Below are 26926 nucleotides of genomic sequence, written 5' to 3'. Positions count from 1 at the left end.
TGAGAAACCTGGCAAAAAGTCCTTCAATTAAAAAAAACCCAACTAATCTCAGTGCTTCTAAGAAGAGCTAGAGGCAAACCAAATATTTATTGATGTCTAACACACTTCAGCAGACTGGATGATGTATAACCTGCATCATTTCCAAACAACAGATTCATCCTGTTAGCATTTTGAGTTCATTGTTTGTATTCGAGAGCACAGTGCTTTGAAAATTAGGTGGGAAAAAAGGAATTTTACACCAAGAATCAACTGGGAAACGTAACACAATAACAACTTCTCATTTCTGGCACACAAACAATTCAAAGGATAACACGGTTTAACAGAAAATTATTAATCAGATGTGAGAGATCAACTTCTCATCTTTTGAGAACAAGATGATAAGCCAACAGAGCCATTTAGAAGTAAATAGCTCCGTTTTTAAAGAGCTTTCAAGTGATATAAAATTTAAACAGCCATAACGAAGAAACCTAAACAACTGACGATCTAAAGAGTAAGTTTTTTCTCAGTCTCCAAACCGCAATAGAAAAAAAATAGAAAAACAGAAAAGTACTTTTTTTACAGTTTGTTTCTAACACTCAGCTGGCAGTTCATTAAAGCACACATCCTCTTCAAACAAATCACTGACTTTCAGTTCTTATATAAGCACTGACCAAGTCCTGTACAAATATTTATGACAATAACATTAAATAATCTTGATGACCCCAAAATCTAGTTAATTCAAAGGTCTTGGAAAAGGCAGTAGCCCAGCCAGCACAGTGAATGTGTCAGAATAACAGTGCAGCATCTGCTCTGAACAGTTCATACAAATTATGGAGATGTAGAGTTTTATTATGTGGCAGAGGCTCACGGAAATCATAAGCAAAGGGAAGATGGGTTCTCTTCATGCCAACTTATCCCAGTAGAATTGGACATCAGATGGATTTAAAACTCCATTCTAGAGCCCAGTCCATTCTGCAAGTCCTCATTTGGGACCAAAACATCCACACTCAGAGCCAGCACTGACATTCTCCACTTGGCTCTTCGCTACTCAGCTGCTTTTAACAAAAACCTCTTTGCGTGAGGATGAGCTGACTGGTTCTCATCCTACAGCTGGAACCCTCTGACCCACCATGCCAGCCAGTTTGGTTTTTTTTTTTACATTAACACTTCCATAAAGAGCTTTTCCACATGGTAACACTGAGGTTCTCAGCCAGAGCTGCCTGATGACGGGAGATGGGAGGGTGACACCGTGTTCTGGCCCCAACACTTTATGAGGAGACAGAGAACGCAAAAACTCAAGTCCACTGAAACTCTTTGTGAAAGTCAGTGCACATCTCACTTCTGATCCCTGATTTTATTTACTTCTATGCACCTGCAACAGACTGCAAACCCTATTCTGAGAGCAGGGCATGCTTCCTCCTTCAGACTTTCCAGGTGACCACCTCCAGCCCACAGCCTCTGTCACCCAGTTCCAAACCTTAAGCAAATTTTGGCCCTACACATTCCTCCTACTTGTCACTTTATCCACATAAGATATGACAAGGGCAGCAAGAACATTTTCTTAGATGAATGTGAAATAAGAGCTGCAGCTCTGCTGACAAAAATTAAAAAAAAAAATAAAAAAAATCAAAGATTATAACCCAAACTATCTTTAGAGCCAGGACTTTTGAGTCAGGCCAAATTTATACTCAAAACACAACACGTTGCTGGGAAGGATAGTCTGATCACAGAGAAACTCCATACAATAAACCCACACAAAAAGCTGTTTCCCAGCCCTTCTCACCCTCGTACTTACCAGCTGGCTCGTTGAGAAGGCAACAAGTGAGGTAAGGAAGAGCCAAAAGGGCCAGGGTCAGTACAGTCACTGACCAGCCACTAAAAGATTTCTTTCTCATATGATAAAAATAAAGACATCAGCCACCTGCACTTGAGAGACCAGGATGATACTCTGGGTGTAAGTGGTGCTGTCAAAGTGAAGCACTTCTGGGAGTGAAGAGCAATTTGCTCTTCAGCCATAAAGCCTTTTCATGCCTATTGTGACTGAGCCACAGCCTGGAGGGGGCTCGTTACAAGAAGTGATCTGTAAACAACAATTAAAAAACAACCATTGATTAGGAAAACATTGGGTGTGAGGAGTGTCTGGCAAAGCCTCTCCAAAGAATATCTGCTGGGGGGGGCAGATGTGCAGGCATTTTAGGGTCAGTCTCCCAGGTTTCAGCCTCATAGACCCATGTCCCTGGGAGAAGCAGAGACTTTATTTAGCAGCTTACCTGTGCCATTACTACTCACTACTGACACAGCATCTTCCCTCTGTGACTATCTGAGGAATGGTCCCCAACGAAATCAAAGAGTAGCTCACAGCCTAAATATGCAGGTTATCTAAGCCATAATCACAGTAAACCATCTTATATTGTATTACAACAGGAAATCCAGTCATCCCTTTAGAAGTCCCTCTCTTGTGCTGATGACACTCCATGTTCTGCACGGCCCCATCAATAGCTTTTCAGGACAGATGGTGACACAGATCCCTTCTAGCTAAAGTAATAGCATTAAATTACTCATAACAGGGAACCCAGGGAAGCAGATGCACCATGATTAGCAAGAATGCCAGTTACTTAAAGGCTTCTATTAAAATAAATCTCTTGGCACAGCAGCATAGCATGGGACACAGCACATGACCTCAGCACAGCAATCACAGATGAATAATTCCCATGAATGTCATTTAACCACTGGGCAAGCCTAACCCCATTTATCATCTGCCCTTCACAACAGGAGAAAAGCAGCTGGAGGCAAAGCCTTTCACTAGCAAAGGCAGGTTGGACAGCTCTCAGATCTTCCACCTCCTTTCCCAGTCAGAAATGTGCCTCCCCACCAGTTTCCATCCCGCAAAGCTGAGTGGCACCAGGTGACTCAATGCCACTTGGATACTGCTCTAGCGGGACACAGTTCCCTAAAGGAATGATGATAGATGGCAACAGAAACCCACACAACCTGAGGAGTCTCACCACAGCTGGAGGAACAGCACTGACACCAGAATGCCCAGTGCTGGGTGAAACAGTCAGGGTGTGGCTTACTGGATCAGCTGGAGAAACAGAGAAGTTAGCCTGGGTAAGCTAAGCTTGGCTTGCAGTGTTTTGATTTTGGTGAATTGGAAGAAAAAGCAGCCCTGCAAACCAACTCAGAAGAACACCAAGAAGAACATTATCCTAAATCAGAATCCTTCTCCTTGTGTTCCAGCCCAGGCTGCCCGTGGGCTCAGGTGCATAAGCAGGGAACCTCTGCAAAGCCAACAGCAGCACTGCAAACAGCTCAGGGGTTTACTTTCTCCTGAAGTTGTCTTTTTTTATTGGAACTTACTCCTTCGAGCACTGCAATGATACTGCAGAGAACAGTAAAGGTTGCCCGGTGGTAATGGGTGATCCAGGCATTGTTCTAGCTTTCAGAAACAGATTATAGCAATAATCCTACCTTGTTTACCACTGATTGTTGTTTACAGTACAACCTCTCAATCTAAATAACTGAGAGAGTGGTTACAAAAGGCTGAGATGCTTTAGATTCCCCCCGAAGTTCTTCCATCCCCACAGCAATGCAGTCACACAGCGGCCGACTCTGAGGGCCCACGAGAGTTTTGATTTGAGATTACTCCAATTATGGAGACTGACAGCACTTGACAGACCTATCATCCACAGATAACGAAGACACAAATCACTGTCTGGAAACAATAACCAGAAGATCTTTTCCGTGGTGTTTTATCCTCCAGCTCCCAGTTGGAAACAAGGTATTTTGACAGTCCAGACAAATTCTTCTGGGAGAATGCATTAAAATAACACTGAACTCTTGGGATTTTTTTAGCCCACTTAGACACAGATATGGACACAAGAAGTTTCCAGCCAGCTGATGGTTTCACTTAACAATGACAGCAATGACATCTATGTAACCACAGAACAAGAACATGACAGCAAATATCCCCAGAGGATCCCTAACATACTTGCTCATCTTGTGGCAGGGGAGGCTGAGAAAACATTCCCTCTAACCAATTACTATTTTTTTTGTTATTGTTTTGGATGCTAAGGCTACCACAAATCCCAATTAAGTGTCCAGAAAGAGATCTGTCCTTTGGGAAGCAAAGCCTGAAGCGCCTCACAAAATGCATCAGACCACAGAGACATCTGAAGCTGCTTAGGAAGGAGGACTCCTGCCATCACTGGGCAGCTTGGAAGACCTGGTTTCGCTAATCACACCTATTCTGTTCAGTTTTTGAAATAAAATACAAAGTCACTTAAGGTATAAAGGATTGAGTAACAAAATTTGGGCTGGGAGAGGAACAAGCTCCTTGTTTACAATTACTTCCCTACTCCAAGGGGAAAATACTTTCAGCTATCTCCAGCTGGACATTATTTAGACTGAGGGATATCTCACTCTTATAACTGCTTTTCCAAAATGTTGCCTTCTTCCCATCACCCACAGCCTTCCTCGATGTGCACCTAAAACCAGAAAGCCAATGACAGAGACAGTGGGAAATACCAGAAGGTCCTGGAATTAATATAATATATACCTGATGTATTCTCACCCCATTTTCCCAGCACAGCATTTCTGACACGGATAACGTGTCCAGTGAAGATGTTCATGCTCATGGGTGTATCTGCCCTGCCCTCAGCTGTCTTTTGCTGTGTATGACTCAGCTCTGGGTTCTGTTAACCACTCCTTTCTGAGCATTTGAGTTGACATCTAATTCATTACGAGCAATCTGCTTTCACCACCAACAACCTTCTGCCTGCTGATGCAGATATCTGATAGACCAGGCCCCATCCATGGGCAGGATTTACTGCAGGTCATCAAAAACCAGGTCTTTGACTACGAAAACAAAGATGTTGGTTTACCCTAAAAGTACAGTAGGGTCATAATTCCCAAGTTGGTTTTTGTTGATGTGGTTTTTTTTTTTTTTCTTTTCAAAACTTGTGTCAAAGACCTGAAACACTCAATAAAAACCAGATCCCCAAAACCAGGGTGATACCTAAGCAAAAACTGCTGTTCAGAGTGAACAAAGGGAACAAGAAGATGGTACTGGTCCACTCTTACAGAAGCCAAGATGCAGAACTTCCCATCACACCAAAACCAACAGAGTTTTATCAGTGTACAACATGTTCTAAGAGCAAACAGGAAGCGACATAAATTAAAAATAAAAATCACCCTTACTGTTACTAATGCAGGAGAATGCTGAAGTGGAACAGCACACACAACTTCTTGCTGTCGAAGGTTTTTGTGCCCCAGTCAGAACAGCTGAGTCCTCTCACATTAAAGTTGATGGAATCAACATGAGAGCACCATTTTGAAGAAGGAGAAAACAACCTCAAGACACAGAGCTGCTGGTAGGGCTACAATCTAGTAACCAGATCTTTCAGTCCCCATTTCAGCATCCTAACCACGATGCAAGTCTTTTTCATTGGGCTTTAGTAGGGACCTTTACCAAAATCCAGGAGAACAGTCCTCAAACAGGGAAGCTTCTCTGCTCCTGTTTTGCAGTAGTCAAGCACAGCCTTAATGGTTATATTGGAAAGGCAATCTTAAAGGCAGGCAGGAGCTTACCTTGAAAAATGGGAACACTGCTGCCCCAGGACTGGATTTAATTAGTACTTTTGAGCCTGCAAATCAGAAACAATCCACAACAAGTCAGACTGACAGTCCTTCCACAACAGGAGAACAGCAAGGGACTTGAGTTTTGGTCTTCTTACTCAAAGCCAGGCTTGCTCTACCTTACTGTGCACAGTTAACCTCACGGGAAACCAACTCCAAGCCCTCCCATCAGTAAGGCTATTCCTGCCCTATCAGCAGTCGTGGCCACCACAGGACCATGTGGCCACCACAGCACCAACTTTAGACTGCAACATCTGTTTCCATGGCAATGGGGCTGCATCAGCCATCCCTGGGTTTAGTTCAGGCCATCCTCACCCAGGCTCCAGCTCTGCACACCAGTGATGTCACCAGTATCCATGGTGCCCACAGCTAAGCTGTCCCTGTGCCCTTTGTGCTCTCACATCCTTCATGGGTGACAACTACTTTAATCCAATTACTGCTGTTAAAAAAAAAACAAAAACAAATAAACAACAAAACATGAAGGGCCAGTGTCAATACTTATTTAGGGAAGGAAGGTTAGTTTGAGTCAACAAGATAATGATCAGAACATGAGGCTTTACAGTAGCACTTTGACTCTGAGGATCATCGCATGGAACACCTAAGAATGACCCGACACTCCGGGGAAAGAGGAAAGAAATCTGTTCCTCATCAATGGCTTCATTTATAAAGGGAGAAGACCAGCTGTTTCAAACATCTCCCTTCTAGGTTTGATCAGTGGCTGGGCAATGTGCAGTGCTTCATTCCATGCAGGCACTCTCCTGTCCCCCGAACGCTGATGCTTCACCAGTTGAACACCCTTCTGATAGTAACCATAAAGGAATTATCATCTGTCTTCACACAGCACTCAGCAGCTGCAATTTCCAGGAAATTTCCCCTTTGGTTCCTTCCCAGCTCCGTAGGGGGCTGCCATCTGATCGCTCCAGCCTGTAGCAGGGATGTATCGTGGAGGGGGATCTTCCCTCAAGTTTACCAAGCAAGGATTGGGATTATCACCCAGGAACTGCCAGCCTGTTGTCCCGTGCTGCAGTAACTGCATAACACCACCTCCAAGGAGAAATGAGGAACACAAGGAGAAGACAACGTCACCAGGAGGCTCTTCTTGCCAGAGGAGAGGCACACGTAGAGCTGCAGAAGCAAAGCTGGGCGTGTAGAAGGCCCGACAGAAGGAACCACTCTCACCCCAGAAAGTGCACATGACCTGTGCTGCATCTGCAGCTCCACCACTCTTGGCTGCTTTTCTCGCAATGTAAAATGTATTTCTTTTTAAAAAGCCCTAAAAGTTAAAGGCAGGACAGGTTGCCAGCAGCAGAGTTCCACAAGATGGAGCAGAAACCCGCACAGCCTCCGTTTGTAGCAGCGTTGTAGGAACTGCATTATTTAGAATCGGGGCCAGATATTAATGAAGCTGCTCGTACAAAAACAGGATATTTTGGGGACAATCAATTGTGCAGGATCATAAATTATATACAGCATTAACAGAACCATTCTCATCGCCACTCATTAATCACTTCACCTCACAAAGATGCCCAGTCATACTCCTCCAGAGTCAGGGCTGGATGTGCCAGAGGCACATGAATTAGGAATCACTTGATTATGGAGATACCTCAAACTTGTTTATGCCATATGCTCAATCTTTCAAAATGTCTTCCACACTTCCAGCTCAGTATTTCATCTACTTTAAGTATTTCCTCCTGTGTCTTTAAACTGATTTTTCACTGTATTAACTGTTCCACAGACACTGTGAATTACTGGGCCTGCTTTAGAGGGAGGCAAAGCGAGTTGCCCATTAGTGTGTTGTGAGTCAGAGGCAGAATTTCAACTCGGGGTGTTTTGGATCAATTCTAATCCCCTGACTACATCCCTTAGATTTTAGGAACACAGTGCAATTGTTCATTAACAATAGGTTGCATCCTAAAGCACCAGAGGACTGGCTTAAAGAAATCCCCATAGTTTTCTTAACACTTAATTTGTTACTTGCCTTTGGGTATTTGAAAAAGTGAGAACCTAATCTCAGTCAACAATCAAGATTTTGTCCCCGCACCAGAAGCCTTCTTTCATAAGGATAAAAAAAAAAAAAATAAAGAAGGAAAAAGGATTTTTGACAGCCAACAAGATCAGTAGGATTAGCAGTGCTGCATCCTGTATTAAAACCAGTGCAAATCTGAAGTTTAAAATAACGTTTGTGTTATAAACCTTATCTCAGCTTCATTCCATTTTGTTAAGAGAAAGAGAGCACATGGGAACTGTCAAGGCAACAGAAAGTTCACTGCCCTAACATGCATCTTTTTTGGAATGTAGAAAAGGTGTTCTCTATTTTCTGTATGTTTTCCCCCCAATGAAAACTCATATGGGTGTCACTGCCACCTGCGCATATGAGACCCCACATCTGGTACCACTGAATGTATCTGTACCTATCACCTTTGTTCTCAAAGCTAAACATCTGCAAGTGTCTTATTCTCCAGTTCCAGAAGGATGCAAGTCTCATGACCACAAAGAAAAATTTATGAAAACCAGAAGAAGAATAAAAATAAAAACATAGAAGCCACAAGTTTTTTAATCCTGCAGCACAGAAATTGGGGAGAAAGCTTCAAACCAGGCTTTGCTTTTAGACTTGTGAGTCTCCCAGGGTCTCTGGGGCTGTCAGCAGTGTCACCTGCTTTAAAATTAAAGCATCTACGTGTCTGCCCAGATGGCCAAAGCATCTGCATGTGAAAGAAAAATAATCAGCCGCCCACTTCTTCAGCGTCCAGAGACGAAGGGTTAGTTTGCTTTCCCCCACTCAATCAATCCTTCACCATCTGCTGAGCCTGCCCGTGGCTGCCAAGTGGAGATGAGGGTTTAAGGGACACGACTTGTGCACCTGGGTGTCAGGACAGGGCCTCTGGGGTTACCACCACCAAGCAGGTTTTTGAGCCTGTTCTCAAAGGTGCTTCCAGAGAGCTGCATGGAAATGAAGGAGAAAACAGGACGGCGCAGGGGTAGGAGAGCGAGATGATGGGTAAACCACGATCTTTTGGGAAGGAGGAAAGTGATGGAAATCAGGATTCTCCATCAGCAGTGAGGACAGGTGAGTACAGCACACTGCAGATGCTTGGAATGCACTCGGATTTTTCAGGGAAGGCAATAAATGCAAAGCCCTGGAGGACTGTAGAAGAAAGCTCATGTTAACAGATGAAAGGAGCCCTCAGGATCCTGCCTGAGTCCAGCAGGCAGGAACAGATGGGTTATCTTTCATGGATTACCTCAAATAGGGGCCAGAGGCTTTCCCCACTCACAGACCCTCAAACTGATGAACAACAAAGCATTAACTTTATTATTTGGGAAGGGTGACACCACATCCTAAAATAAATCCCATCTTCAAAAGGTAATCACTGAGTCCAGAAGAATATTTTTAAAGTACACTTTGGAGGAAGGTCACGAATACTCAGAGAAATCTGCGTGGACAAAATGAGGACCAGAGCTATTTACAGCAGACAAGTAAGCTATGCACACTGATATAAAAATAAGTTTTAATAACAAGAGGAATTCTCTTGTCTTACGAAAGGGTCAGAAGGGCAATGGTCTCTCGGAATCTCATGGCATATGGAACCAGAGTAACGAACGTTATTAAGATGATAAATGGCCTGACCTTTGGCTAATAAGATCTTGATCTTTCTGACAAATGCATTCAGATCTCGTATTCCAGGCTTTTATGAAACAGAGACTTAACATGTGCATTGTTTCTGGAGCGAGGGGGAGGTGCACAGAAAGGAAGGTTCCCTGAACACACAAGAAAAGGATGCCAGTGTTCCAGGACAGGATAGCTGCTGACACAAAAAACATGCAGGCCTCTCAGAAGAGGAAGAACGAAGAGATCCTTTAATAAGATCTCCCTGATGTGTGACACAGATGATCCTGCCCCTTTGTGCCCAACAGGCTTCACCTCCCAGAGACTGAAATGGCCCACGTGCCTTTGGGGTGATGTGTCTGAGAAAACACCCAGGACAGAGTCCCTGGCTCAAAACTTCTGCAGGAAGCAAGAAATCCCTACAGAAGGTTACAGTTGTCCCCTCCATAAATGGTTTGTGCTTCATGAAACTCATTCCAGTGCTCAGCTCCAGTTCCTCTCTGCTTAGGACAGGAGGCTGCAGCTTCACCACACCAAACCCCAGCTCTCCCAGTCCCAAGGACAACTCTCCAGGTCAGGTTTATCAAGAAATCTCTCACCCTTGGAAGCAGGACAGGCTTTTAAATGTGCATACAGGTTTTAGGAAAAAGTTACACCAAAAAGAGGTACAAAGAGTGGTTTCACTGGTTTGAAATATTATGCCTGTTTTTTGTGCAAGAATAAAAAAAAAACAGGTCACAGTAGGAAGGAGGATCACTGGTTCTGAGCCCAGGTATAAAAATTAGTATGTTTTAATTTGGACACCAAAAGAGACAAAAATGCAGCGATGATGCAAGAAGGCCCTTGAAAAGAAAAGCTAAAACCCAACTGCTCTGCACTCAACACAGCAAGGGCTCCCAACCTGGAGATGCTGACAACGGTGTGTGAGAGGGGGATATTGAGAGTCTAAAATTTAATAGAGAAAAACAATTCAGTTCAGATCTGCTAGGCTTCAAGCAAGTCGAGGGTACATTAAGCCCTTGCTGTAATGTAAAATTAACTTATTTAGGGAAGAATTTAAGTGCTGCTTAAAGTACTGAAACCACCGGCTCTGTAGATAATATTTCAGAAGCCAGCAGAAAGCAACTTATGAGACTTTTTACTCTCTGACCTCAATCAACAACAACAAAAAAAATCAAATTAAAAAGTAAAACAGCAGGCCACTCACTTCAGTTTTCACAGCTTTATACACCAGCCTGGAGAACTTGAGGAGTAAGAGGAATTACAGAGCAACACGGGCACACACACAGTGATTTATTGCACGTCTCACCTGCCCGGTGGCGCAGAGAACCAAGAGAGATGCCGGGTTATCCACTGCACAATTTTAATTCTCCCATCCAGTAAACACAGCAAATATGAGTACAGCCTGTTCCCATTTAATAGAAGAATCCTTTGCTGCTCAGGAATGATGCTGCTTAACATCAAAACCGGTGGAAATTTTTGTTAAGACTCCTAAGGAGGAGGAGGGATCGTTCTCTCATGAAAGGGGATGACAGACCCTTCCACTGCAAAGCAACACCCTCCATGAACGTGCCTTTGAAAAGTGAGCACAGCTCGAGTGTGAACATCCCTGCCCACGTGGCTTTGGGGCACCAGAAGGACTCAGGTGAGAAGGGCCTTTTGGAAAACTTCCATTTGGACGATGCTGAAATCCAGGAAAATTTACACCCGGACCAAAAAAACACTAGGGAGCTTTATACAAAGAGGTTTGGAGTTTAATGGGAATCTTCACTCGTGAGCTCAGAGTTAAACAAGTGATCAACCTCAAATACGTGCTTGAGGCTCCCCAAAACCCTTGAGGAGTAACTGGGACATCATTTACACTGCTGGAGAAGTGCTCCGTCCAGGACCAGGCTCCCTGGTGTCTCCAGCAATAACACCCCCCTACTGTACACAACAAATGTCTTTGAAATGAACCTTTTGCTTTTAAGAACTGCTCCTCTCCCCAGGAACTACCTTAAATCATTCCATTCTATGCTTCAGCCAGAGATTTTTAAGAAATGCCTCTTCACTGCTGTTTTATACAGATATTTCAGCTTGTTCCCCTAAGGGGGTTCAACAAACAGAACTTCCTTCTCCCGTGGCCTCTTCAGGCGTTTCGGAGGAAAAATAAAAGAGACAGACACGAAGCATTTTCTCATGCTCTGAAAGGGATGGAAGCCCCACTGCTCCCTCCCCAGTGCCTGTCCCAGAGATAACCCCCCCCCCCTTTTAAATCCCACTGAAGAGAAAGGACATTCGACATCCTGGTCCAGGAGAGGTTCCCTTTGAGACCAGCAGGAATCTTTCCACCGATTTCAGGAACAACTGAAGCAAATTGCTACTGAACTCCAAACTCTGCCCTAAGTGGGCTTTCTGGTTTTGTTACTGCTTTTCGTTTCTTTCAAATTTGAGCTGAAATTAGTATTCTCCAGGAAAAGCACAGCTGACTTTTCCTCTTGTACAGTAAAGTCACTTGCTTGTCATGCCCTTCTCCAGCTCCACTGGACCTTGGGCTCCAGGCAATGTTTCCAGCTCAGCTCCCTCCTCCAGGTAAGTGGGAGGAGATCAGAGGCCTGACTTGCACCAGAAGTTGCACCTGATTTAAGAGCAAACCTTATTTTGCTGCTTATCAGTGCAGCAGAAAATCAGAGCAGGGCTGGATGGCAATTTGGGGCTGTAGTTTCTCAAGTGTTTTCCTGGGCTGGTGAACTTCCCCTTGCACGAAACCCTAATGGCTTATTATCATGTCCTTCAGACATTCAGATATGGCCAAAATCACTGTCAAGTAACAGAGCAGAAACCAGTGTTCTGCTTTAATGAAATAAACCCAAGCAATTTAACTCCTGAGATCAAAAAGCAAATTCATCACCCCAGAGACACTCCCCAGTTAAGGATTCATCCTCTGCTAAATCATATGAGTGGCTCCTCCCTAATCAAATCACCTTCCCCTCGCTCCACTGCTCCTGACAAGTTCTGCACAGCCAACACTCTGCTGCCATCCACCAGCTCTTCATTCAAAGCAGCTGAGCCAGGTTAGGAAGACAAAGTTGTTAACAAATTAATTACACCAATATTCAAAGCGGCTACAGCGTCAGGAAGAGGTGCAGAAAAATGAAGCCACCTAAGAGAAGTGTTTAGTTGCTTATGCCAACATTTAACATTTGGGTTAAACGCACAAAGACGAGCTATTTGTGTCACAAAAAAGGAATATGACCATTATGACCAGAAAACACACAACAAGCATTGTTGTTGTTAACAGTCAAGTCCAAGTGCATGAATCCTTAAGGAACACAGTTGAAAGGCTGAGAGAGAAACAGGGGAGTTGTGCTTTTGCTTTGGGGTTTGCTTTTTTCCTTAACTCATTTCAGGTTTTAAGCCAAAGCAGAATTTTTTTTTTTAATAAGAATTGCTTCAAAAAGCAGAGTTCTCCTGCATACTCAATATCAGATGTGTTCTCTGCTGGATGAGCAAAATTAAATTTTATTTAAAGCGTGGGACAATGAAATAACACTTCAGATTCATTTCCTCTTAAAACTGCTCCTGGTTGGATTTCAAACACTGGGAGAATATGGGCACAGAGGATTCCAGTTACAAACCCCCAACATTTTAATTAACTGCTTTATTGAAGAGAGGGAATTCAACAAAAATTCCCCTCAGTATTCAGAAGCCTGTTAAAAATAATCTACATTTTATGCCTAAACTGATTAGTATCTGTTTCACGGGGGTACGTAAGCACAGAAATATTCCATCTAGATTTTTCCCACTCTATATTCAAACCCATGCCTTGGGTTTTACTCTCTCAAATCTATATTAGACTGTTCCCTCCCAAGAAAAGAACACAGTCCTTCGGTTTGCAGCTGGAATTGGCATGACCAGTAACCAGAGCCCGCCTGGGAAGCCGTGGCTGCTTCCAGAGGGTCAAACAAAGGTTCTCTGATTTCAGAGGAAGCAAATCATGACCTGAAGTTCAGGGCTTTTCCCACTTCTCCTTCTTGAGCACATGGCAAACCTCAGATTTCAAATAAGGAATTCTGCAGCAAGACTTCCCCTTTCCACACGTGGGGCCCCACGTCAGTCTCAGCTCCCCAAAATGCCACTGACCTGGATCATGTACAGCTGGGCGATCCGATATTCCTCCACACTCATCGGGAGAGGGATCCGATATTCCTTTATGAGCATTTTGGACTCCAAAACCTTTTGTCCGCTCAGAACCACAATCCAGGAGCTTTTAGTGAAGGTTCCCTAAATAATGGCAAGGAAATGCATCGAGGATCCCTGAAATAGTGAGAGAGAAGGGGATAAAAGAAGAGAGAAGTGGTTATTTTCCATTTTTAGTGCAGAATATCCTCTTAGAATAAAAAAAAAACCCACAAGAGACAAACATTAATTTTTGTAATAGCTGTAAGCCTACCAGCAGAGAGAAGGATCCCTGGAGTGCTACCAGACCCCTGGTATCAAATTGAACAGAACCTTTGAGAAGAATTTTGATTTGCTTCAGGGGATACCATCAAAGCTATTACCCTCCTGACCTTTGCCACTGCATCAATCAGACTTTCATATGCAGCAGCACCTCTCTGGAAGAGAGGTGACAAAGGCTCCAAATGAATAGCCAGACCTTCTGCTGCCAGACAATAAAGTCTCTCTCCAGTGTCAGCAACACACCTGAGATGCATCCACTCAAAGGGATCAGGTTTTATCCTCTGGATTCTTTTAGTAGCAAGAAAAGGCAATAATTAGACTTGCTCAGGCCTCAGCAGCACCACGGCGAAGGAAGTCATTGGGTTCTAACAATAGAGACACCAGAAATGTGCTTTTCTTCCCTGCTTCACTCTGAATTACTGTCTTGGAACGATCCCTTCTCCTGCACCTCCAAACCCAGGCAAGATCCTTGTGCCACTGGTGTCAATGCCAGGCTCGTTTTTATACTCCCCCCCTGCATGAGAATACAATCAAACTGCAACACAAAATAATCCCAAGGCGATTTAACAGAATTATTGCTGAACAATTCAGGGAATACAGCATTTACTACACCACAGAGCAAAGCAGGATCTTCTCAAATATTTTCAGGACTCTCTATGGGCTGTGGATAAAGACAACAACATCATGGAAGGAAGAGGAGAGGAAGGTAAAGGATGACTGGTGATAAAAAGAGGACACCGGAAGCAAGGTGTCTGTTGTCAGCCCTATCAGGCCAAGTCAGCCTCAGCAGGATCTGGTGACCACTCTCACAGCACACAAAACATTTGCTTGATTCCTTCTCATCACCAAAATCCACCTTTCTGCTGTGCCTGCTTAGTGGAAGTTTTCAGACAGAGCTCCTGGAGCAAAATCAGCCCCAAACTCTACAACTGGTGAAAAAACCCAACAGAATAAACCCAACCAATTGATCCAGTGGATTAAACCGTGACGTGGGAACCAGGAAACCACGGCACCATCAACAGCCCTTAGTGCCAGTCAGTGTTTGCACAACACTTCACCAACCATTTACGAGGTTTAGAGAGGTTGAGACGCATGCCCATGGTCACAGGGCAAGTGGGGACAAACCCCAGTGTTTGTAACCCAGGTTTCCTGGGTGTCCCTGGTGGGCACACGTGGGGACACTGCCCACAGCATCCCAGGCAAGGCTCTCCTGACCCAGCTCACTCCCCTTGGATTGCCACAGCTCTCATTTGGCACTAAAACAAATCCATCCCGCACCGACTCTTCTGGTGCTGCGTCATCGAAACAATTTACTCTCAAATTCAATTCTCTGTTGCATTTCAGTGCTGTCTGAGCAATCTGTGCATGTGGGGGGGGGGGGCGCTAAATACTCTTTGCCATGGCAAACCCTGAAGAGAATAATTTTGGGGAGACTGTGATTTCCAGCATTGCTGTGCCTATGTGCATCCACAGGCACGTGCAGGATTTCCTCCGTCGAACTAATCCTCCAGAACAGGTGGAGATAATCTCATTAAGTGGGTTTTAATTAGTGTCATGGCAAAGAACAACAGTTACCACCAGAGGAGGGACCTAAAGCGCCAGCTCTGCAATGGGACAACAGAAAAATCCCAACTTTTTGAGCTAATGGCACTGGGAGACTCAGCTACACGTCTGGAGCAGTTTGTTATGCTTTAGAGATCTTTGAAAATTAGATTTTGAAGCTTTTCCCCCTGTTCCCCAAATGCTCTGAGAGTGATTCTGCTCCACCATCAGGACATCAGTCACGTCTGCCTCTGCTGCTTGCTAAAAACAGGATATTTCTATCGATTGGAAGAGATGAATAAAACAAAAAAATAGAACCTAAAAAGCAATAAAATGGCAGGAAACCAGTACCAAGATGGAAAAAATGTGTTTATAATGAAGTGCCAGTCAGGTAATAATTCAGATGGTTGAGACACAAGAAGGTTTATTTTATTACAGACTAAATTCCCAACGTTTTGGCCCCAAGCAGGCACAGCAGCAGCCTCACAGTGCCCAGCGTGTCTGGGCACAGCAGTGGCTCCTGCTCAGCTTTTACAGGAGCTGAGGATTTGCTGAGATCTTCCCCTGCAGGTTTATTCCCTCTGATTGATGATTAAAAGCAGAGTCTGGGCTCAGCCCCCAGGGCTCTGAGCAGCAGCAGGTCCTGCTGATGTGCCCATTAGAAAGGTCGTGCTCCCAAAAACCTCCTCCAGCAGCTGCCCACTCCAGGGGCTGCAACCAGTCCCCTGAAGCTGGGTGGAAAACAACCCTGGAAACACACTGAGCAAGGACAAAATCCCAGCCTCAAACCAAGAGGGTCAGCAGGGAAAGGCTGGGAGCAGCAGCCTGACCCTAAAGGACATACAGAGAACAAACCTGACTTGTCTGGTTTTTAGTTAGACTGGTTAAAAAAAAAAAAAAAAAAAAAAAAAAATCAAAGTTTGCAGTTTGGGCTGCCTTTGAGCTGAAAATAATCTGTCCTAACCCTTCCAAGAGCAGTGGAGTCCTGCTGGCAAACCATGAAAGACAAACACAGGTTTTCACCAGGTTCAGCCTGGGGGAACACCATTCCAAGTGGGACAGAAGTGACAAAATCACCCCGAGGACAACGACGTCCTCCCAAAGCCTTGGGACTTCATCGACAATCAAAGTTCACCAAGACCAAACAAAACACAGACTGCAGACATGACAGAGGAAAGAGAAAGCCCTTCTGGAAGCAAGGGAGCCACCACAGCTTGGAAAGACGGGTGTCAAAGCCCCAGCTGTGCCCCCAGTACTTTCCCACAGCCAGGACATCGCCACGAGCAGCCAGAGGTGTTGAGATGCTCCACGTGCTGGGATGAGCAAGCAGCCAGTGTTTCACCCCTGCATTTTGGCTGCCCCTGCCCAGCTGCAGGACTTTCCATGGGTTTGCCAAACAACTGGGACCAGTGGCATCCCGAGGCTGTTTGCAAACCTCAGGCAGCTTCCCAGCAAAGAGGAAAAGCAGCAGTGACGCAGGACATTTCCAGACCGGCTGCTGTTCCTCTGCTATAGCCAAGTGGCACATTTGTACAGCCCGTTATTCAATTTATACCCAGAGCTGTAGTAACTGTGAGAACCAGGCACGTAATTTTATACCTCAATTATTTGAAAATCAGGTTCTCAAAGCATCATAATTACGCTGCAGAGTCAATATCCTGCTGCGATGAGTCAGGTCCACCTCGGAGCCATCGCTCCAGGCTGTCTGATGGCTCAGCACAGCCTGCTGCACCCACTGCCAATTTTAACAGTTTACCTCAAAACAACAAACTTCCCCAAAAAAAGGGCCCTTGCTTTAAAAGCAGGGGAGGACTGTCAAGATCTGCAGAAGCTGAACAGATCAAAAGACCCAGCAGAATCTCTCCATTTAGCCCATGAACTTGGTGTTCACTCTGGGAGCATTAGGGCAGCCTCCCTGGTACTAAAGGAGGGAGCAGAGGACTGATGACAAGTGACAGCTTGTAATTAAGGAGTAAGAATCAGTGTGTGAGGGGTGGTTAAACCGTGCTCCTGGAGTGCTGGAGGCCAAACCCCAGCCAGGCTTCCCAGGCTGGCCCTGAGGGGATGGATACCGAGTATGACAGCAAAAATCCCAGCTCCAGGGCAGGAGAACCACTCACAGTGTGGGTTCAGGCTACAAAAGGGCTGTTACAGCTCTCCCAACTGTCACCTCAATGACTGATTTTTGACCAGCTCACGTTTTCTGTGCTCAGGTTGCTGAGCACAGGCTTTTCAGGGCTGCAGTGAGGAGCAGGACCCACCCCGTGCCATGACTGTCACAGCCCATTTTCAACAGAGAAAAAAAAGCCTGAGACACAGAGAGCAACTATAATGAGCTTTTTCCAGCCTCATGCAGGAGGTTCATTTTTCACTGTTATAAAGTTAAAATGAAAGCCCATCACGGAGGGTCACACAGCAGCCAGGAGCAGAGGCAGGTACCAGCCTCAGGTCTCAGGTTCTGATCACACATTGCCTGCAGAAGTTGAGAAAAACCTCCCAGATGAAAGAACAAACTCCTGAGCTAAGGATCAATACCCCTGACTCAGCTACTGAACAATTTTTCTGGCAATACTGTCTCATAACTGAGAAATGAAAGATAATCAACAACCAATCGTAAGAAAACCAAGCCGAACACTTCGTGGCAAAAGGATGAGCAAAGGTATTACCTGGAGAGCTCACCTGCCTCCCTAAAGACCTTCCTTAGGGTCTCAACATCACCTTTATCCCCCAAGAAGACGCCTCCTTAAAGAAAGGGATATCAAAGAGATGTTAGTTATTGGTCCCAAGGTCCACTTGGACTTTGGGAAGCAACACCAGGCTCAGGCACCCAGCCACCTTCCCTCTCCTGCAGAGTTCCCTGGAGGAGGATGCAGTGCCCTCCCACGACTGCCAGTGCTGCATCCATCCTGCCCTTGCATTTATTTATGCCTGTAGAGGCAGCAGCATAAATGTGAAACAGATTCCTGGGGCCCCAGTCAGCAGTTTTGAACAGCAGCCTCACCTCTCACACCGTGATTAATGCAGCAGTTTCGCTCCTGGCCCAGAGCACTCTGGCTCAGCTTCATCTACCCACAGCAGCTCTGCTGCAAAGACCGGTTCCTTTACCTGTCGCTCTGATCCCGTTTGTCCACAGTGTCCCTGCCTCTCAGGAGTTTTCCATCAGTATCTACAGAATATGGTTGTCAAACCCTGCTCAGCCCTTGCTCCAGCACGTGCAGCCTGGGATCCCTCACGTGGACCCATAACTGTCCTGCCCATGTCCTGCTGCCATCTCACTGGGAAGGACCCCAGGACAGGGAGGAACTCCTTGGTTTGTGAATGCCTGACCATTAGCACGGGATCACAAACAGACCACAACTGTCTCCATGAATCCCTCATGAATGACCACCAAAGAGAAAACACAACTCACGAGGGTTTTCCAAGATGAATAGCGAGTGCTCGTACTTCATCATTCCCTTCTGTCCACTCTTCTCCCAGCCCTGCTGAAGTGATCTCTCCAGTGGGACTGTTTTAAGCCATGTTTACATTGAAAGGTTAAAAAGCCCCAACATTTCTACTTAGCAGCTTTGTGGCCACCATTATTTGCCATCACTACACTCAAAACTGTCTCACACACGCACGTGCGATAAACTGATGAGACAGAAGAGCTTCTTAGAATTAGCAGTTCTCAGTTTTCATAGTGTAGGTCGTACTTACTAACTGACAGCTAAGCAGATTTAAAAACCCATCAGGCCTTGGGGGGGAAAAAAAATAGATCAAAAGTTAAATCTCCTTAAAAGTGCACAGTTCACACGCTCAGGGCTCCAAGGCCACTGTGTCAGTAAGTGACGTTCGGTGCAGCGGTAGATCCTAATCACACATCTCATCTGTCACAGCTCCTTCAGAGAGACATTTCCATGCAGATGCTTACACAGCTGAGTTTCGTGACTGAGCTCAGATCCCATCTGACGGTGAATCAGCAGCTCACGAACGTGTGCCCACATGGCAGAACCCCCAACAATCCTCCCAGCGCCGCAGCAGCTGGAGCTGGGCAGCTCCCCGTGCCTGCTCCCACGGGCTGGCCACTGCCACACAGCCAGGGAAAAAAGGAAAACACAGCACATGTGGAAATCAGCCTTCCTCGGGTGTAACGCTCAGGGCAAGCTCCAAAGCTCTCGAAGGGAGGATAAACACCGCGTGGTGAGACAGGGCCAACAAGTCGCATTTACAGTACTTGGTCTTTTCTCCATTATTAGATACAATTTGACGTCACTTACAAAATTTGAGAGCTCATTGTAAAGCAGACGTTTATTCCAAGTGAAGGATGGAAGGAGTCCAAATGCAATACAGCGACACTGGAGCTATTAAATCTTGTTATAGTTCACTGGGCAGCCAAACACTGGCTCGAAGCAACGGGAGGGAGAGGGGAGGGGGGGGAAGTAACACCACAGCAAAGCGTGCACACACCCACCACCTTTTCTCCTTAAATATTCTAGGGTAGTGTAACTGTTTCTTTGTACTTTCCATTCCTATTACTCCTTTAAGGTCTGGGAGAGGAAAACTCGACTGCCTTCCTTCTGCTTTGTAAGTGATGCTGTGCAAAGCCAGCCAAGCCCTTTCCACGCATACACCAAGGGGATCAGGTGAAGTCCATCAGCTGAACTTTGGTTGGAAAATTAACATTTCAAGTCCTGCCGTGCCTGGAGGTTACACAGTAATGAACTAATAAAGAAGCCATTAAAGGAACTAATAAGCACACTCAAGTCGCAGATGAGTTCGGAGGGAAAGACAAACCAGCCTCTAATCCTTTTGCTGATACTGGGGATAAAGATGAATATTAAAAAGCATCTGACATGAAAGGTTAAACGTTTCCAAGTCATCTGCATGAAGAGAGCAGCCATAAACCCCAAAGTCCCTTGGCTTCACTGCAGAGCCAGAAAACCTAAAGCAACTGTGCTTTTAATGGGGTTGCTCTTAATCCAAGTCTCTCAGCATCACACCCTGAAGACAAGCAACAATTACACACACACACACATAAATATAGATGTGTAATGTATATATATAGACAAATATATATATAAGCACACATATATATATACACACAGAGACACAAAAATAAAAGCAGCACTGAATGTGGCGAGTGCAGCGTGGTGGCTGAAAACAGACTGAAAATTGCTGGCAGCTCTTTAAATTACTGTAAAGAAAAATCTCTGCAATGCCACAGGCAAAGAGCACGGACAGGATTTTCCTTTCTCTGGTGGCACATCCTTTAGCTCAGGGGCCACTGTCACGCAGGAGGGGCACACTGTGGGCAGCAGTGGCAGGGAGGTGGGAGGCTGGCCAAGTTGAAAAAACAAAATAAACATATCTAATTTCCAAGGTAGCCTCCCTGGGAGGTTATTGCATTTACACTTCACAGCTTCGGGTGCTACAATCCCTCTTCCTGGTGGAACTCAGGAGAGGGAGCAGAAGGGAGCTTGCTGCAGTTCCCACAGGTTGGGCAAGGCTTCACTTCTATTAAATAGTAAAGCCAGCAACAAATCCAAGCAGGCTCTTAATGTCCATGCCCAGACCTCCCCTGTTCCTCCTTTCTCTCTGTCAGCTGCTGCACTGGAAATTACACTTTTTTATTACAATGACAAGAGCAGAAAGTCACGAAAGCTCCCACTTTCATCTTGCCAGTCACTGAGCATGAAAATAATAAACTGAGAGCAGAGAGGCTGAAGTCCAAAAGGACTCTCTCTACAAAGGGCTGGTGACCAGCTCACCCAGAGGGTCCCCAGATACCCAGCAGAGCACCAGCCCTGCCCAGACCCAGGAGACAAATGGCCTTACAGCTAAAAATCATCAGGAAACAGGACTATTTATTTTTTAAAAAAGAAAACACTATGAATGAAGAGAAACACTTCAAGCTGCAGAAACAAGGAATGTCTCCAGATTGTTTACAGACATAAAAAGCTTCTGCTGTCTAACTTCAGTTATCTTCACTACAGTTCAGGCCCCTCCCTTGTGCTGATCTCAGGAGAGCCAGCAAATGGTTCATTAACTGCATTCTTCCTCAGTTCCTCATCTTCATGTTCAAAGATATGTGTGATCCCTCTTCTCCTTGTCTGTCTACAACCCTTCTCCCCTCAATCCACACGTGTAGGACTGGTGTGAGCCACAGCATTCCTCAGGAACGAGCAGGATAACTCCAAGTCTTTCCTCTGACTCTTGTTCACACCCCTCTGCACGATGTTTGCCAACAGCAGAAGGCAGTTGAAGCCACTCACTCAGCCCTAAACCCATTGCAGCCACAATCTCGCCTCCCACAGAATGGCAACCACGCAACTCATTCCCCATTTTATATAGCTTAATCATGGCCCTTTACACTCATCTTTTCCAACTTACAGCCCATTTCAGACTATTTCTCGAGGTTTAATTTGAATTTTTATCTCCAAATACTCACAGATGCACTAAACTTGCTTTTGAGCCACAAAAACGCAATTTTAGGATTTGAGTCGAGATCGGACAGACCCTGGATTGCTTCCTCAGTAACTCCCTGCTCGAACTGAAAAGGACATCAACAACTACTCCACTTTTTCAGTAGTTACAGTCCTGGCAGAAATAACATTACGTCTCGCTTCTGCAAATATCATGTGGAAAAGGAAATGAGCATCCAAAGCTGCTTTAAGAAAGACAATTTCGCCGAGGAAAACACTGCGTGATTGCCAAGGCAGCGCGAGAGCACCGTAATACTTCACACCACTTTCATTAGGCTGAGATTTGCCTTGCCCGAGGGCAAAGTACGGACGGAGAAAATAAGTCCCACTCCATCAGAAGAAACTTGGAATGACACGTAAAATTCTTCCATGGGAAGCGAGACAGACACGGCAGCGAGGGCCGTGAAAAATGGCGCAATTGAGAGGCCATTTTGCACAAGAGCAGTAAATGTTTAATGTCTCTGTTGCGTCTTTCATCCATAACACCAACAGATTAACAAGGTTTCTGCGGCTGGGTAATTTCTTTGGAGTTTTGATCTTGGAAATAATTACACTAAATATTTCATAAGCGCCTCGGAAAGTTTGGTTTTCTTTTTTTAATAAAGGAGAAAGGCTCGCTCGCCGCTCTCGGCCTGCAGCAGGGTAATGGCAGTGCACAGCTAATCAATAACTACTCTCTGTTCATTATTCAGCACATTTTGGGCTGGGGTTGTTTCTTCCCCTCCACCATTTCACATCCCACATACGGAGCGATGGCGCGTTTTTAAACCATCAGATATTACTGTTTTTGCAAATTATCCTTTATGTTTAACCACAGCATGGAGCATCCAGCCTCTAAATACCACCTACACCTACACCTTTCAGAGGCTTCCAGGGGGTTTTCAGCTGAGCCAGCCAAGGCAGAGGAGGCCAAAGTGAATAACGTGCCAGACCAGTTCAGTTTCTCCTTTAGTCCGGTGACAAATTGCTGTGTAATTTCTGTCCCTCGTGCCTTTTTAAGAAGTCTAAAGAAGGGTAAAGTTGTTGTTTCAAGTCACTTGGGCAGTCCCAGCTCCAGGCTCCTCCCTGGGGAGCTGGTGCTGCTGCTGGGACCAGACCCTTTGCTTTGCCCCAGCTCCACATCCTCAACACCCAGCACCTTTGCAGATGCTGCCAAACCAGGATGCAGTGGCCACTTCAGGCAGTGAGAACTGCCAGTGTTATGGATTCTCACCCCCTCTGGGAAACACCAACACATTCACTTCCCACTCCCACCCCCCTCTCCAAAAAAAAACCCCACCCGAAGGACACACTGTGATCACTTAAAGTACAACTGAAGCTGCAAACTGAATCAAAGACTCGGGAAGGAGAAAGGAACGTGGATGAATCCATCAGACCACTCTCACTTTCCACGAGCACAAGCAGAGGAGAAGCAGCCACCACGAGAGACAGTTCTGCCTTGAAGGAAATCAAACCCTTAAGATGAGAGTGGAGTTAAGCAGAAATCTGCCCGAGACATCAAAGTGCCCACTGTAACCCCCAAATCCCATAAGGCCTTGATTTATTAGTTTAGCTGGAGACTTGGAAAAAAACCTCACTATTTATTGGTTCCTTTGTTTTTTTTTCTAAATAACCAAGTTTTCATGGCCAAGAAACGGGAGTGGACAGTCTGTTACACACACACAGTGCAGGAGGTAAAGTGAACGTGCACTCTGCAGTTGGACAGGCTGGAGTGACAAAAGACATGATATAGGATGCCCTGCCCTATGGTACTGGAAGGAAAAAGAGAAGTCAAATTATATCTATACCTTCAATGAAAAACCCTGGAGATGAAAGTTTTCAAAGCATCCACAACAGATACCTGCAAAGCATTTGAAGTCCTATCAAAACAACCGAGCACACACATTTGGTTTCAGCTGCTTGCTATATTTTTTTTTTTCCTTTTTTCATTACCTCTTCCATTCCTTCACAGAATGCACCAACCACCTTCTGTACCACCCCAGCCATCCATCTTTGGAATTCCCACAACCCAGAGAAGAAACCTCCGGGGCCTCAAGGCAGAGGAACACCTGGAGTGAAGTCAATCCTAATAAAACCCCTGGGAAGTGAGACAGACTCAGGCTGGAGGAGGCTGATTACAGAGCCCAGACTGCCACTGTCACCCCCAGAGGGGACCTCCTGCACCTCTGGATGTTTTAACTTCTGTTCAAGCTTTCCTGAACACAAAGCAGGGTGTGTTTCTGCATAATATTTCTAAACCCTTCTCTAGATGAAACTCGGGGCCAGCTGTGCACTCTGGCGTTTGTTTGGTTTTCTTGACGTGCAATTTAATTATTTCCAACATTTTGCAGGCTTGGTGATATAACAGGGACAGGAGATGGCACCTTGAAAGGAACACGAACCTCCCCAGCCAGCCTGGACACCCCCAGCTGAACATCCACAAATCCCATCAGGGCAGGTTCAAAAAAAAAAAAAATAGTAATAAATTATTAATTTGCCACAAGTCAAGGACAGGAGCAGTGCCTAAGAGAGAAATGCAGGTACTGGTGGCAAGAAAAGATGAAACAGCACTATCTGACTGAGTCAGCCAGCCTGAGTAAGCATACAAACCCAGGAGCAGGAGGGCCTGGCTGGGCACTCCTTGCAGCAGCTCCCAGTGCTGGAGAGACGCATTAAAGCTCTGCCCCAGCCTCAGGGACAACCATCATTATCCCTCATTTGGAGGAAATTAAGATATAAAGATTATCTGGTCCAACATCCAAGAGAGAAATCAGTGACAGAGCAGATTCAAGGGGTTCCAAGTCCAACTTCTGCCACAAAGTATTTTTTTTTTACAAATAGAGGAAAGAGAGGAGTAGCTCGAGTAAATTCAGTTGCCCTGATAATCCGCCTCGTTCTGCAAGAAAAAGATGTGAAATTTATTTTTTCTTCTTACCATTTACCTCTCAGGCTATCAGTAATTTCTGCAGAAAATAACATAACTCTTGAAAATACCGAATTTCTCTGAGAGCCCAGAGGTTCTCTGCACAAATCCCACCCCACCTCCTGTCCCTCACAGACACACCCTTTTTCTTCTGGAAAGCACTTGGAAGCTTCAAGAACTTTTCTGGTTTTTTGAAGTCTGGGTAGATGCAGGTTTGATTGATGCAGCAAAGTGAACAAAGACTGGCAGAGATGTCACCATGTGTGGCTTCATGACAGTCCATGGCTTCAATCAAACATTCACCCCTCCCTCTTCTAGAAGAGCTACAGATCTTCTGTTTCCACAGCTGACAAGGAAAGGAACTACTCAAGATGAAAAAGATGCTCAAACCTTCACAACAGTATCCTCCAAACCTCGTGCAAACAATCCTTGCTGGGGATAATATAAAATTACAAATTAAGTTGTGCTCTGAACCCAATGTTTGTATTAATATCTTGGGAATCGTGAACCAAACTCACTTTTCAGCTGTCAAATTCACAAGACACAAGTGAAACAAAACCTTTGGCCTTTTATTCTGATCCATTTTGCTCCAGAACCCCTCCTGTGGCCTCTCCCACTGCCATTGGTTTCGGAACGCCACGATCTGGCTCCACTGAGACTCCAAGAAACAATTCTCTTTCCTACAGAAAATCTCTGCATGTAACAAAGCATTTAACAGCCATAGAGTACATATTGTGGTTTCAGCCCAACTAGGCAAGCAGAGAGCTTTCCCAAGGGCAGATTTCTCATCTTCCTTGAGGACTCGTGGTTTTGTTCCTCAAATTAAATGGGATTTCAGCTGCCTTCTCCAACTACAAATTCAACTTCACAAGTCAATAAGGGTGTCCTGAAACAAGGGCCATGTCATTCTGCACATATGGGTCAAAAGAAAGCAGTTGAATGTAAATCAAAACAAACAAAATCTGTTTCCTGACCTCCGAGGTCTGTTCAAACAAACTTTTTTCCTCCGTTCCCCCAAAAATACCTGAATAGTTTTGGGGTTGTTCCTTTTTGAAGTGTCCCTTACAAGAAAGTGTTACAAAAGCAAGTTCCCAAAGGGTTATGGCACAACATTTCTATTTCTTTGGATGCATCATAGGATGGAAACCTTTTTCCAGCCTGGCAGCAGCTGAGGGAGCAAAGCCCAGAGCAGGGAGTGTCAAACTCCATCCGTTCAGATTTCAGGGACCGAGTGGAGCAGTTCCCTGGCTTGGCCTTTGAGTTCTCATTATGGGCCTGACCAGCTGTTTCCCACCTCGGGAATTCCTCCATCCCCACTGCTCCAGCTCTGCCTGTCAGCTGTTGGGTGGCAGGAGCTCTGCAGAGCCCCACACGCCCTTCGCTAAAGGGCATTCCAGCTGTATTTATATCTGACACAAATCTGCTTTGTAAACACTGACCCGATTCGGGGCCGGGCCCGTCTTAGACGGCCACAGAGCACACGTGTCTGATGGCCCTGCCCCAACAGCACCAGCCCTGCCTGACCACCAGAGCAGATGCTGCTCTCAAAGCCTCCGGAGCTGGCAGGTGGAAAAGTCAAAGCCACCAAAAGCTGGAGGTTTTGGCACATCCACAAATCCCCAACAGTGCCTTGCAGCCAAAGGGCTTCGAGACTTCAACTTGATCACGACACGGCAGGAAGAAAAGGAGAATTAGTCTGGGCAATAAGTTACCTGCAGTCTACAGGCAAAGCGAGTGCCTGAGGGACAGCAAAGTTTGGAGAGTTTAGTCCAAAATTCGCTGCAAATTCTGGCTCAAAGTCAAAACAATCAGTAGCTGAACAGAAAATAATATCCCAGTTCTCACTCTGCAGGCACCAGAGCCTGTTTTCTCATCTCGTTTCTATTCTTCTATTTGCTGCCAATTCAAAGCATGAGGACAAAAAAAAAAAAAATCAGCCAATTAGACTTGTTCTTAGAAGCATTAAGCTCTTCTATATGAAGTTGGTGCTATCCACTGAGCCCATAAATTGCTGCTAAAATACATAGGAAGCAGTCATGACATAACCCCAATTAATTCTGAACCAGGTCACTACCAGTCAAAGAAGTGTTTTTCAAAATGTTAATTAATTTTTAAAAGAAAGGATTAGAGGGGGTTCTCAATTAAAAGAAGACTTTGAGGAGACAAGCTAGAGGAAGATTGTCCATTTTATTAAAACAGCAATTTAACAGCTATTCAACATGTAATAACTTCTCATTAAAAATCAACCCTCCCCCTTTTCCAGCAGATTAGCCACCCATTTGTCAGACACAATACAGCTTCATTAGCCTAAAACTTCAATTTCTGCTCTTCAACAGATTTGCTTTTATTTTGCTTCTGTCA

General features: G+C 45.2%; 1 protein-coding gene across 10 annotated transcripts in view; it reads right to left on the bottom strand.

Annotated features, from left to right (window-relative positions):
- The window catches only part of PITPNM2 (phosphatidylinositol transfer protein membrane associated 2), a 126618-nt gene that overhangs the window by 49786 nt on the left and 49906 nt on the right, over nt 1-26926 (bottom strand). For all 10 annotated transcript variants that reach the window (XM_027878531.1, XM_027878538.1, XM_027878534.1 and 7 more), the window contains one exon: nt 13343-13516. In XM_027878531.1, the coding sequence (XP_027734332.1) occupies nt 13343-13420 (78 nt within the window). In that variant the 5' untranslated portion in view covers nt 13421-13516. The remainder of the gene's footprint in view (nt 1-13342; nt 13517-26926) is intronic.

The sequence above is a fragment of the Empidonax traillii genome, unplaced genomic scaffold (assembly GCF_003031625.1).
Source record: "Empidonax traillii isolate 1590-97213 ecotype Southwest subspecies unplaced genomic scaffold, ASM303162v1 scaffold43:size1863611, whole genome shotgun sequence".
NCBI lineage: Eukaryota > Metazoa > Chordata > Aves > Passeriformes > Tyrannidae > Empidonax > Empidonax traillii.
This window is presented reverse-complemented; position numbering and strand designations above follow the sequence as displayed.